We start from the raw sequence: 13,635 nt of genomic DNA, 5'->3' as shown, positions 1-13,635 counted from the left end.
TGAGCCTGCACTTATCTGCTTAGTTGAGAGTCACTGGCCAAGCAGAATGGGACCTATTCTACCTCAAGAAAAATAAAGCAGAATTATTCCCTGGATTATGACCAGTTCCAAAAGTCTCTAGGAAATCCAGTCTTTGTTGCACATGTAAATCAGTCCAGCTGTTTGTTACACACATGCTTTTCATTTCACACATACAGGGACATGGATTTACATACAGAGATAATGGGGTGGCCGTCATAAAGGTGGCTAGGGTGCCATCATACAGGACAGTCAAGTTGTCCTCTGTCCTCTACTGATATGAAACCCAATGCCTTTATGCCCTCTATTTTTCTCTTGAAAAATCTTGAAGAGAAAAATAGAAGACATAAAGGTGCTGGGTTTCATATCAATAGAGGACAGAGTAGCAGAAAACCGGACTGTCCTCTCTGATGCCCACCCTAGGCCCAAATTTTAATTTCAATCCCCATTTTCCCTCTCAGCCTCCTGACCGCTTTGAAAATAGGTGTAGGTAGGAGGAAGGTCTGTTTTGCTAACTTGGCTTCTGCCCCTGGGTACAGACCAGAAAAGCCCAGGGACACTTCATAGGGAGAACTTCGCTTTTTCCCTCAGCTCCAGTTGGATAATCTGGCTGGTCTGAGTGCAACAGGGCCCAGCAGCTCGAGGGTGCCTATGCCTGAGGTAGAAAGCAGGAGGGGAGGATGTCAACCTCTGCCCTATCTGCTCAAAGACTGAGTATAGGGAGTATGTGATGTGCCAGACTAAAGAGACTGGGATGGAGGGTGTTTGTCTGTAATATCTGGGGGCATCCAAACCCCAAGACCTCTGGGCTTGGGCCCACAGGTAGGATGCCTCCCATGGATTTGGGATCAGGACTTGTAGTAGAGGTGATATCTTTTACTAGGCCAACTAGATTTTTGCAAAACAAAAATAAAAAAAATCTTTTGGGCACAAGCACCCTCCTTCAGGCATAGGAGAAAAATTGCAGAAGTCCTCCTGAGTAGAAATGAAAGTTTGTATGGGTCTGAAGTCCCTGGGGGATGGAGGATGCCTGCCTGTTGTAGCGCCACCCAGGGCGTTCAGAACAACTGAGTTCTGGAAACTCAGGCCATATGATGTGGAGCTGCTTTAGCTAATTCGACCTGGAACACGAAAGATATTAATTAAAAAAAAAAAATCTGCTGTGCACAGACAAGAGCGATGTCCCCAGCCTGGACTTCACCTGCTCGTGCCTCGTCCAACTGCAAGAGCAGGGATTCGCCCTCGTCCCCCCCGCCCTGCGGCCTGTCAGTGACCCTTCCCGGACGGTGGAGGGTGCCGGGAGGGTGGAGGCCCTTGCTCGTGGCTGCGTTTTGTGCCTCCAGCCGCTCCCCCCTCTCCCTCCCCCGCCCTTCCGCTCCCGCTCCCGCTGCTGGGCTGGGCTGGGCGGGAGAGAGCGGGCGGCTCCGGCTGGGCTCCCCGCTGCTCCGCATCGCGCGCCCGCCCCTCAGGCGACCCTGCTCCGGGGCAAGGACAGACCGTGTGCCAGCCTGCTCCGGCCCTGAAGGGGAGGGCTGGGGGCAAAGCGTGGGGAAGGATGGCTGCGCTGAACCAGGACGTGCTGGTGGAAGTGGAAGAAGAGGAAGAGGACGAGGAGGAGGACGAGGAGGATGGGGATGTTGGTGAGTAGAAGACATCTGAGCAGGGGGGCCGGCAGCCCCCACCAGAAATCAAGGGAGTTCAGTACAGCAGGCTCTCGGAGGGCTTTGCAGGCTGGGGAGTTTTGCAGCAGAGCGCACAAGGCTACGCAAAAAAAAAGTGAAAGCTTCCTTTGGTCTGTAGCAGGATTTTCAAGTCTCTTCTCGGGAAGGAGCAGGGGTAAGGGATACCGCTTTCTGTGCTTCAGTCTCACTTCACCACCCCCCTGCCCCACACACACACACACTCACACCCAAAACACCTCACTTAATGACTTGTCAGACTAAACTGCAGACCTAGGGAAGTTTCTTCTGGAGTTTATTTAGAGATTGAAAGTCAGCCACTAACACAGCATTTTCTTTAGTATTAGTCACGCAATATGACTGAGGCCAAGGCGGTGCTTAAACATGTAATTCCTTTTAAAGTCCCAAATGCTGGCTTGATATTTGTATATGTAATGAATGAAGGAAGGTGTCCCTGAAGTGTGTGGATGGGAGGCCAGGGTAGAAAGATGCCTGGTTTACAGGTAAGTAGCTAGTGAGACAGTCATAGTGTGATTTAACCTAGTTCTGTGAGTTTAAAGCACAGCATCCGAGTTTTCATTACAAAGGTGGAACAAAGAATGTGGAATGAATTTGTCCTTGCTAGCAATGCATGTAGAAGTGTATTTTCAGCAGGTAGCCTGGAAGTAATTTGGTTCTTTTCATTCTTTCGTATATTCAGGGCATTTTGGTATGTGTAAGTATACAGAAAACCCTTCATAGAATCATAGAAGTAGGTCGGAAGGGACCTTATAGATCTTCAAGTCCGACCCCCTGCCAGGGCAGGAGAAAAAAAAACTGGGCTCAAATGATCCCAGCTAGGTAGGCATCAAGCCTCCTCTTAAAGACCCCCAGGGTAGGAGCCAGCACCACTTCCCTTGAAAGTTGGTTCCTTGATAGCACCAATGCATTAAATATGAAGAGAGGAACATAGTGATGTAGCCAGGATCTCAGAACATGTACGGAGCCTTTAAGGGTGGAGAAGTGAAATAAAGTTGGCTCAGTATTTCTGGAAAATGGAAAGAATGGCATTTCCACAACACACAGACAGAGAGGATCCCCTGAGGCTGATCTGGACTGTGCAATTGGCATCAGCTTCAAGAGCTAGCAACTTGTGCTTCCTCTTTGCCAGACTTCATATGCCTTTATTTGACAGCTAAGCAAGATAGAAGGGGAAAAAAGAATCAAAAGAAAAGGCATAAACAGAGTAGGGAGAAGTTTGGCCCAACGTAGAAAGATTTGCCACTCAAAATGCAAACTGTGTCTGCCAGAATGGTAGATACTAAAATAACCAGAGAGCTGGATGTCGAACCAGATGATACATTAGCCCCTATACCAGGGGTGGGCAAAATGTGGCTCTGGGGGATGGATGCGGCCCACCAGGCCATTCTATCTGGCCTGCGGGGCCCCTAAAAAATTTAGAAAATTAATATTGATCTGCCCTGGGTTGCCTGTCATTTGGCCCTTGATGGCTTGCCAAAACTCAGTAAATGGCCCTGTACCCAAAATAATTGCCCGCCCCTGCCATATACGAACAGACACTCTCCAGAACAATTACTTTTGTATTTACTGTTGAACTAAATCTTGTTTATAGACAATGGGTCAGATACTCAAGATGGTGCAAATGGATGTGTCACCATTTGTTTCAAAGCTGCTTTACACCAGATTTAGATCTGGATCTGGTTCTGTGTTTTGCCATCCAAAAGCCTTTTATTTTCGCAGTAGTTTTTGTAAGAAATAAAATAACTCAAAAAGTGTAGATGTTATCTTTGTGAGTTGTACATTCAAGTAGAGAAGACTAGATATGAGATATGTTCCTGTAGTCAAAGACAATGGATAAGCTTTTCACACTGTTTTTAAACTTTACCATATAAATAGGATTCTTATCATTAATACTGAAAAATGAATGAAGAATTTTATGGATAACTACAGAATTTTGACATTTCCATTACATTGGGATTGATTTTCGAGTTGAAAAACAGTAGTAGTGGAGACAGTAGCAGTGTTTGATACTTAAAAAATTGTAGCTGTCGGTAAGTATGAACTCATGGTAAAGTATTCTTTGTTAACACAAATGACAAGAAGACAAAAATAATTTTTCCTACTAGGAGTGACCCAGAGGGACAACATTTCATACTACTCCCCTTATTAGAGGGTGGAGCAGCTCTTCAGTATGTTAATGAACACATCTCTGGTTTTCCATCTTCTACCTCAGAGAACAGCTAAGCTGTTTTCTGCTCAGGGCTGAGTATTCCATCAAGCTGTGTTTGGGTCCCAAACCAAACTAAGCATGAGTTGCTTGCAGGAGACAGGAATTTGGAATATCAATGATATATTGGAAGTTTGATTTAAAAAAGTGAGCAGTGGTGATCTCACAAATTATTACACAGAGAAATTTCACTGTGCAGCTTTGTTGAAACTGCTATTCGGCCTTGTAAAGTTGCACTTTCTACTAACACAAGTATTTCAGCTCACATACCTGATTTTTTTCTACACAAATTATAAAGCAAACTGTGGACAGGAAGTTCAGCAAGAAAGTTGCATTAGTGGGAGAGGGTAGAAGTCCATGATTGTTTCTAATTTTACCGTGCAAGTGTGCTTCTGTTATATGCACACAAAAAGCATCCCTTGATTTAGAATTAAATGGGATTTATCAGGTGGTACTCACTTCATTTCAGCTGCAGTTTTGCTTGAGTAGAGATCCAGGGTCTGGAATTCAGATTGGGTTTTCACTAAGCTAGAGGAATATTTTTTCTGTAGCTTGATTAGAGGGACATCTCTATTTTATTTAGAGGCAAGTTGCTATCAAAATGGTAGTTACATTTGTAACATTATTATGTTTCTGAAATTTCTAGTACCAGATAAAAAGTGGTGAAATGCGTATGTAACAGGGGCCTGCTCAGGGCCGATCTAACTGTGGCCCGCCCATCGGTTCCTGGGCTAACCGCCCGTGTCCTTGTCTACCACACCTTGTTGTTATATTTAATTAGTAGATGTTAATAAGCAGGAGGCTGCCCATTTTCTGCCCCAATGCCAGGGGGTGCTATCTGTGGCTCCTTTCCTTCCCTACACTGCAGCCCAAGCCTTGTAGACGGCATCATACTGTTTCCACTATCACTGGCCCCTCACTGGGCCCCAGAATCCTACTATTGAACCACCTGGATTCCTCCCCTCAGGCAGACTCTTCCATCATCATACTGGGCAACATACCTCCCTGAGCTGCTACCCCTTCGGGTGTGATTCCCCCCACCGGGACCTTTGGCTCACTAGCCCTGGCCCACCTCCAGGCCAGTCGGAACCCCAGGCCCTTAGCTTTTGGGTGTCCCTTGAGGTGGGCCCCTGGCCCTTTGACCCTTCCAGTCCTGGCCTCAGCATGGACAGGGGAAATTCAGACAGGCATTGAGTCTATGGCCCTTTTCTCACTCACTGGGTCCACTCTCAGGGCCCTCCAAAACAAGGGGTAACCCACCTGGTTGTGGGGTTAAGGTGCCCCAACCCACCTTTCACTGGGGTGGTAACTGGCCTGGTATTTCCTAGGGGCTCCTACGCCACTGGGAGCCCCACCAGGCCACCCACTCCCGGCAGGGTGCAGTTTTAGGTCATACCCAGGAGCCTCCTACCCATCCCCTACAGCTCCTCCCTTACCTCCAAATAATATCAGCAGCCCTCCAGCCAGGCTGTGTTGTTGCCTGGCCCCCCAGCAGCAGAACTTTCTTGTTTATATGGGCAGCCCTAAATCTAAAATGGCTGCGCTTATTAGGCACCTAGCAGCTACCAGCTCCAGGCCCTTAAAGTGGCAGGCACAACCAAGGTCAATCACTGGAGAAGCTGAAACTCAAAACAAGTAATTTGTTATCTAGAAGCCCTTGACTTATTAAGACACAGCTCAGGAAAATGTAAATGTTTATTAGGATCATACCACAGACTATATGATACTAAAGTAGTTTGTGTTTGTGTGTGTCTTTACTGGATTCTGGGGGGGTGGGGAAGGGGGAGCATGGTTTAGGGCCAGTGACTTTAAAGATAGTTTGCATAGACATACAATCTAGGGACAGAAATTACACATAAACCAGTATAAGTGATCAGAAACCAGTTCTTATCTGTAACACAATGGAAGTTAAGTGCACATAAACCTCTTTCAAAATGGCCAAAACTGGTTTAAGATAAACCTGGATAGATGTAGTATCAGACTTAACTGATTAGGTTAAATCAGTTTATTGAACTTCTGTCTCAGACCCTCTCCAGATTCAAGTTAACTCACAGTCCCCCAGCATCCCAGGATGCTTTGCACCTCCCCCACAAATCTCTCTTGTAGGGTGGGTAAACTAGCCTTGTACCAAGCTGTCTGCTCCAGCTGAGCAGGGAGGTGTGCTCTAGCACTCCCTGGGTTCTGGCTTAGGCCACTGCAGGCAGGTGGCTGCATTTCTGGAATCAAAAGTAAATGTGTGTTCACTTGCTCTTTGGTTCAATCTATACAGCTTAGACAACCTGCAAAACTGAATTGATTCAACCCTGAGCTTTCTGACTGTACTTAGCCTTAGTACAAGTGATTGTCATCTTAACCATTCAGCATTGCATCCTTTTCACTTGCTTGGGATAGTTTGCTCTTTGTTCTGGTTTGTTTTTTTTTTGCTCCATCCTGTGACTCCAATCTAACTTTTGGACCCTCTTCAAGAAATTAGATGTTCTATTTGAACTTTAACTCTTGAGCCCTATTGTCTTCTTGGTCCTGTATATGTGTTGCTATAATCATGAAAACATCTTTTGGATATGATGCTAGTTTAATCACAAAGAAGATAAACTAATTCATACTTTTTTCCCCTCGTGTCAAGCCAGTTGCCTGCTGGTAAAAATTCTATTTCTTCTTTTAGAAAATGAATTCACAGTTGGCCTGATTGGCCAGCATACATTTTTCCTAGTTCTTACTCCATTATTCTAGTTATTTCTCCCTGTCTTGTGCTGAAACTTCTAGCCTTTATACTCATAGCATTGGTGCTTTTTAAATTGATCAGAGATCTTCACTAGCTGCCTAGCCCATTTATGAATCCAGCACATCTTTCTCTTAGTCTTCAAGTTCCTCTGTAGAGGTGCACTCTTCTCCAGTCTCATTTCTTCCTGTGTAGGTACTGCACCCAGCAGTACCGGTTATGTACCATAATATAACTCTACACTATAAAGTAATATAAATGAAGAAAAGTACTTATAGTTATTCTTCACCTCATTAATTTTTCTCTTTATTCTATTCTCCCCTCTTTGCCTCCTGTTTTATAAAACAATAAATTATATGTATGAGTGTATACATCTCTCCAATAGCAGAGACTAATATAAATCTTCTGATTTCTTAAAATATAACTGATTTTCTTCTGTAGTTTATTGAAGGACACAATTGTGGAAACTTTGAAGACTTTTCTTCTGCTCTATGGGGCCAAAAGTAAATCTTACCATCATAACAAAGTAAACATCCTTATCAATTTCATTTTCACAGGGAGATGTTTTCCTTAGTGCTTCATACATGCAGGGATGTGAATATCTACAATATAATGTAATGTCCTATCTACTTCTGTCATGCCTGTTGTCTTTCAATTTTATTTCTCTGTTTTATAATTTAACTAAAAATGAATTAAGCCATATCTTGGTCAGCCCTTGTCTTGAAAAATACTGCAGAACAATTCTGTCTGTTGCAGAATCATTGGAGAAAGACCAGTTCAGTTTCCTGTTTAGTCAAACATATCAGGCTGAGCAAATGTAGAGCGGGGTTGAAGGGTTAAGGGTTAATATTGCAACTACTTCTGCTACATTGTATTTTACCATCTTAGATTCATTGTGGAATACTGATGGAAGTCACCTGCTGGTAGAAAAAGCAATGGCAACAGCCAAAAACAAGTGAAAGGAAATCCATTTGTACTTCAGCTGTAGAAAGTGCCTTCTTATTTAATAAAACTTATTGCAGCTTTAGTGTTTTTTTCAGTATTGGAGAGAACATGACTCTTGATACAATATAGGCATCATTCAGCATTATAACAACAGATTTTGTTGCTGTTTAGCTTGTTTTATTGCCAACTGTGTCACAAAGTTAGGGGAAATGTGTCACCAGGAAAAATTAATATATTAGTTTTTATGTTAGTAGCTTCCATGTAAGTTTCCATATAAGGTGAGTGAGCCTTATCTCTGTTCTACAGCCAGAAAAACTGAGGAGCAGAGCAGTGAAGTACATCCCTAATGCTATAAGAAATGGCAGAAGTGGGCTTAAAACTCAGAAATTGTCCTTCCTGTTCTTTTCTATACAGCATGCTGCTTCTATAGCTTATTAAAAAAAAGTCAAAAACTATACATAAAGGAGCTTGATTTCTTTCTTTGCACAGTGTAGATTGGAATTTCAAGCACATATGCATGTACATATGTACAAAAACATATTAAAATGTCAGGAAGTCTGAAATTTGGAAATGTGTTTTTGTTTATTATTCTTTAATATTGTACTGACTCAGAATCTTAATCTTGGATGAAGATCTCATTTTTCTAGGCCGCTACAAACAAAAGATGGTTCCTGTAATACCAAGTATTGTTTGTTACCTCTTGGCTAGGGAAAGAAGTTACATATAAACTGGTATAAGTGACTGGAAACCAGTTCAAATCTGTAGCACAACAGAAGTCCGGTGCACAAAGTACTTTCAAAATTACCAAAATCAATTTAAGATAAACCTGTATGGTTGTATCAGACTTAACTGATTTAGGTTAAATAGGTTAACTGAACTTTCGTCCCAGATCCCCACCAAATCCAAGTTAAGTCACAGTTACCCCAGCATCCCAGGATGGTTTGCACCTCCCCACAATCCCCGCCTTGCAAGTTGGGTGGGCTAGCCTTGGCCCAAGCTATTGCTCCAGCTGAGCAGGGAGGTATGCTCTAGCGCCCCCGTGGATACTGCCCTGGGCCAGTGCAGGCATGTGGCTACATTTCCAGAATTAAAAAGTGAATGTCTTTTTACTTTCATATCAGTTCAATCTATGCAACTTAAAATAACTTGTGAAGATTGAATCAGTTCAGCCACGGACTCTTTGACTGTCTGTACTTAGCCTTTGTGTTCGCTGCTTGCTTCTCCTTATACACATCTGACCATCTGGCTTTACATCTGACCCTTTCTTCCTCTCCTATTACTTCAACTGTCCTACTTTTTCACTCTCCCTATTTGTTTTACATTCACTTACACATTTGTGTCATTTGTAAATTTTACCAACAATGAAAAATGGAGCCGAACAAGCTGCATTAGATGAATTGCCCATGCGGTTCATCAGCCGCTCTTACTACCAGCTAGGAACGGTGCCAGCCAATGACGTCATCAAAAGTTGCTGCCCAGCTGATTTAAAAGCCGGCAATGGGGAAGTGGAGAGGAGGGCAACACCACTGGGACCAGTAGGCAAGGCACCTCCCCGGGCTGCACACAGGCTGTGTTGGTAGCTTAGGAACAATACAGACAGCAACCCAACAGAGGGGTCCAGGATTTATTGAAGGAGGCATCACACTGGCCTGGCAGGGCAGCCAGGCCAAGGAGAATGGTGTCGAGGGATGTTGGAGCTACAGACACTGGACTTGGAGTACAGGGCCGCAGCCCACCCCACTCAACTGTTCCTTTTTTTTTCTTCTTAAATCATTTCAAGTTTTTGCAGGGCCCCAAAGCAGGGAGAGGGGCCAAGGACAGTCTCCACAGGCCAGGAGGAGCCAGAACAGCACAGCAGGTAGCAGTGTAGTGAAGGAAGAACAGGTGTTTTGGCTGGAATGTTCCAACGTCCTGTGGTTGTCTCACACAGAAAGAGGCCGGGTGATGAGCGGGGAGAAGAGGAGGCAGGTGAAGACATCAGAAGGGCTAGCCAGTAATCTGACATCTGGCTGTCCTGAGGTTTGGTGCATGGCTAGGATGTAGGGGAGGGGGAGCCCCAAGAACGCCTGCTGAGGGCAGCGCCCAGTCTGCAAGGAGTGACAAGAAGGAGCCCCAACACTGAAGGAAACCACCAAGTCGTGGCAGGCGAGTATCGGGGCCTCCTCCAGGGTGAACATGACCTAAGATCAAGACCACTGGAACACACCCTGTGGCTGGCACTGGGTGCACACTCCAAAGCAGCAAGAGGGTGGCTCCACAAGGCCAGACAAGTGCAGTGATCATAAAAATTCTTGAATTATAAAGGGGTCAGCAACATGAAAAGGGTGGAAAATAAGCCAATATTTCTAGAAAAATGGGAAAGGATTTAATATAGGAAACTATTCTAGAACACTCCAGACATATCAAAGGGAAGGCCAAAACCTCATGAATGTGTTTAACCATTAAAGAAAAGTATGACAAAATACCTCATCAAATATATGAAAAAGTGAGCCACAAGTACTGGAGAGGGTATGGAGACCTCACTGTAAATATTGTAGATACAAAAACAGCAAGTAGAATTTTTCAAGATTGAGGTACAAGTTAGGCTACCCACAGATCTCATGTTGATTCTTTAGGTCACAGTCCAAAGTTGATTACTACAGGAAGAACCCCTTGATAAAATATGCTACCAGTAGCCATGGATACGATAGTTTATTTTTTGAAAAAAGACAAGTCTCAGAAAGTCAGTAGAACTGGGAGAGATACGGGAAATCCTTTCAATGAAAAGTGTTTAATTAGGATCAAATTAATTTAATGATGAATAGTTACAATTTTGCAATTTGAACAAATAGCATTAAGAGGTTGAACAAACAAAGCTTTTACAAAGAATAAATACAGATTCTGAATAAGATTTGTTAATACACTCATGGAAACTTCACCCATATCAGTAATGACAAGTAGAATTTTTTTCCCCCCAGGAAAAGAACATCATCCTTGTTCAAATACAGTTTATAGCATCCTTTAAGCCACTTCATCTTGATGCTGGTTGGCACTCATGCCCTGTAATTTCATAGGAAATGATGGCTTGGATGCTGAGGATTCAAAGGTCTGGTTTGCACCTGAAGATGTGCCAAACCTGAAAGGATAGCTAATGCCAAAACTGAGGTTTTCACTGCTACACTTCCAAAAAAAAAATCAAGGATTAATACTTGAGCTATATGTAAGAATATTTAGTTACAGCAACTGTAACTGGCTTTGTAATTATTTCCCGCTTTTTCTCCTACCCATATAATTGAAAGGATTTTTCTTTGATTGTTTGTAGTCCACAGTTTGGGAGGATTTGCTCTGTGTGACTGAAGGGGAGGGGAAGACATTAGACAAGCCTGGCCTGGCAGGAAAAAGTCAGGAAGAGGGTTCTCTGTTTTGAAAGCATTAGGAGCAAAGCTAAAGAAATTAAGCCTGTTGCACCTGATGTAAGCAAGTAAATTTTTCAAAACACAGCTGAAGACTTTGAGACTATAAATTCTCCACAGGTGTATAGTTTAACAAGATAAGCATTTGAACAAAATGAGGAAACAGAAGGGAGTTTGTCTGTGTGTTTCTGTTTGTTCTTGCAGGCATTAGGATGCATGGTGCAACTCAGGTTCTGTAATGTATAACATAGAAAGCTGAACTTGCTTTATCTCTAGTGTTTGTTGCTTTAGTAGCATCTGTACACATAATGTCTGTGACTTTTGTAACATCAAAAGTGTTGGTCTATGAAATCCATACATTATTAAACAGTTTCTTAACCCATGCATTTAATACCTGAAAAATGAGAAACAATTCCCATGGTGATGCCCATAATATCACATAGCTTTTTGCAGGTTTGTTATCCAAATTCAGCTTTTAACATTATTAAAGTAAGACAGCTTCCCAAATAAATTAAATGTGTGGTGGTCAACCTGCTCCTCTGTTGATGTAATTAAGATGAAAATACATGAAGTCACTGTTCAGGTTTGGTATTAGAATACAAGTATGAAGCTAGAGTACACCTTGTTTTTAGGTATCTGTTGGAGACTGATATGAAAGCCAAATTGTGCTTTGTGGCACATTAATCACTATATTGGAGGCCGCATGAAAACAGAAAGAAAGTTTTCTCCTTTTAGCTTCTTCATGATGTGCTTTCAAGCCATTCTGTGAATGTGGTATGACCTTCTGTAACCTGAACTATCACTAAGCATAGATTTTTCCCCTCACAAATTTGTCTAAGTAAAGCAACTGTTTGTGTGTAGAATCTTTCATTTAGTTCACCATACATGCTTTACTCAAGAATCCCTCCTTTCTGCCTGATTGTGCTTCATTACAAGATATGTATATTGACCGCTCCCTGGAGAATTATATTAATATCTGAAACTTACCAGCTTGCTCATATAATTTAGTCTTCCCACTGTGTTTGTTTTCTGTCCCAAAGTCTCTGCAGCAGAAACGAGATCCCCTGATCTCTGTATGGACTTCTAGAATGAAATCTTGGTCCTATTAAGGTCAGTTAAGACTCTCTTGTTCACAACAGTAAGACTGGATTTTATCCCAGGTCTCAAGAGGTCTCCTTTTCTCCACTGGGAACACTGAAGGACACCATTGCACCCTCTTCTGCGGGTACTCAGTACTAATGACACATGAATCAGGAGGCACAACTGGGCCCTGGTTTTTACCCACAGTAATACTGTACTTAACAGGATAGACTCAGAGAAAGGTTTTTCTCTACAGTGCTGTCACCTGATTGACATAAATGCCCCATTTGCTGTGCCAGTCTTTGTGCAGCAATGAAATGATTAATGGGCACTGTGACAGGACCAGCCCTGATGCCCCCTGGTGGCCACCTTAATCCTGCCCTACTGCAGCTCCTCAGTTTGTCATCTGCCATGCCTCACTATTAAATGTTACCTTACACTGGGAGGTTGTCCCTACTCCAAGCCCTGCAGTGATTCTATTGATGCTACTCTTAGACTCTGGAACCTATGCGTTTCTCTCTGGGGCTCCAGCCCCTCCAAGCTCAGTCCCTCTCTCTGGGGCTCTGAATCCTCCAAACATCAGCTCTCTGAAACTAGGCCCTAATTGTGGCCCCATGGTCCAGTTGTCTTAAGGGCTATCATCATGGCTTCTAGCTACCTCCATAGCCACAGCCATGCAGATAATACTTGTCTTGTCATGCACCAAGCTCTCTGGTCTGATGCTCTGGCCCACAGGGTCCCTGACCCTGGCTGGACCACTAGACCTTCCCTTTAGCCCTGTTCTGGGTTCAGCCCCCTGAGTCCCCAGTTCTGCAGGGCTAGCTGCTATCTTCTACCTCTAAAGCAGGGGCAGGCAATTATTTCAAGCAGAGGGCTGCTTGATGAGTTTTGGTGAGCTGTTGAGGGCCTCATGGGTAGCCCTGCCCCTTCAGTTGCCCCACCACCTGGTTGCCATCTTGGGACTGGATGTCCCACCCCCTGACCCCTGACCCTAGCCACCAGAAGCCCCACCCCCGACCTTTGCCATCAGAAGTCCCTCCCCTTGCACAACTTAACAGGTAGCAAAGGGTTGTAACCCCCCTAACATCCTGCCCCAGCAGTGGGATTTCAGGGGCATCAGAGCTCCCCCAGAACTTTCCCCCTACCTGTACCAAAAGGAGGCTCTGCCGCTGCTTCTGCTGGCCAGTGCTGACCCAGTCGGGCTTGCCCTGTCCCCAGCAGCACCTGGGAAGCTGACTTCAGTCACATGCTGCTCCAGATGGGACGGACTTGGCCAGGTCTGCACTGGCCAGGAAAGGCGGCATGCAGCTGAAGTCAGCTTCCCATGTGCTGCTGGAGATGGGAGGAGCCCAGCCAGGTCTGCACCAGCCAGCAGAATTGGCGGCGGAGCTGTGTGCCGCTTGGGATGAAACAAGCCTGGCCATGTCCTCCTGCTCAGTGCAAAGAAATATGATGTCATTGGGATAACGGAGACCTGGTGGGACTCCACCCATGACTGGACCACGGGGATAGAGGGCTATACCCTGTACAGGAGGGATCGTATTGACAAAAGGGGCGGGGGTGTAGCTCTCTATG

The 13,635-nt window shown here is 44.3% G+C and overlaps 1 protein-coding gene across 3 annotated transcripts in view; it reads left to right on the top strand.

The window, feature by feature from the left end:
* Nucleotides 1-1,402: 1,402 nt before the first annotated feature.
* The window catches only part of ANO6 (anoctamin 6), a 112,461-nt gene continuing 100,228 nt past the window's right edge, over nt 1,403-13,635 (top strand). For all 3 annotated transcript variants that reach the window (XM_019543342.1, XM_019543345.1, XM_019543341.1), the window contains exon 1: nt 1,403-1,658. In XM_019543342.1, coding sequence (XP_019398887.1) covers nt 1,574-1,658 — 85 coding nt within the window. In that variant the 5' untranslated portion in view covers nt 1,403-1,573. The remainder of the gene's footprint in view (nt 1,659-13,635) is intronic.

This window comes from Crocodylus porosus, unplaced genomic scaffold (genome assembly GCF_001723895.1).
Source record: "Crocodylus porosus isolate Cpor-Errol unplaced genomic scaffold, CroPor_comp1, whole genome shotgun sequence".
Classification (NCBI taxonomy): Eukaryota; Metazoa; Chordata; order Crocodylia; family Crocodylidae; genus Crocodylus; species Crocodylus porosus.
Note: the sequence above shows the minus strand (reverse complement) of the source record. Positions and strands in the feature narration are given on the sequence as shown.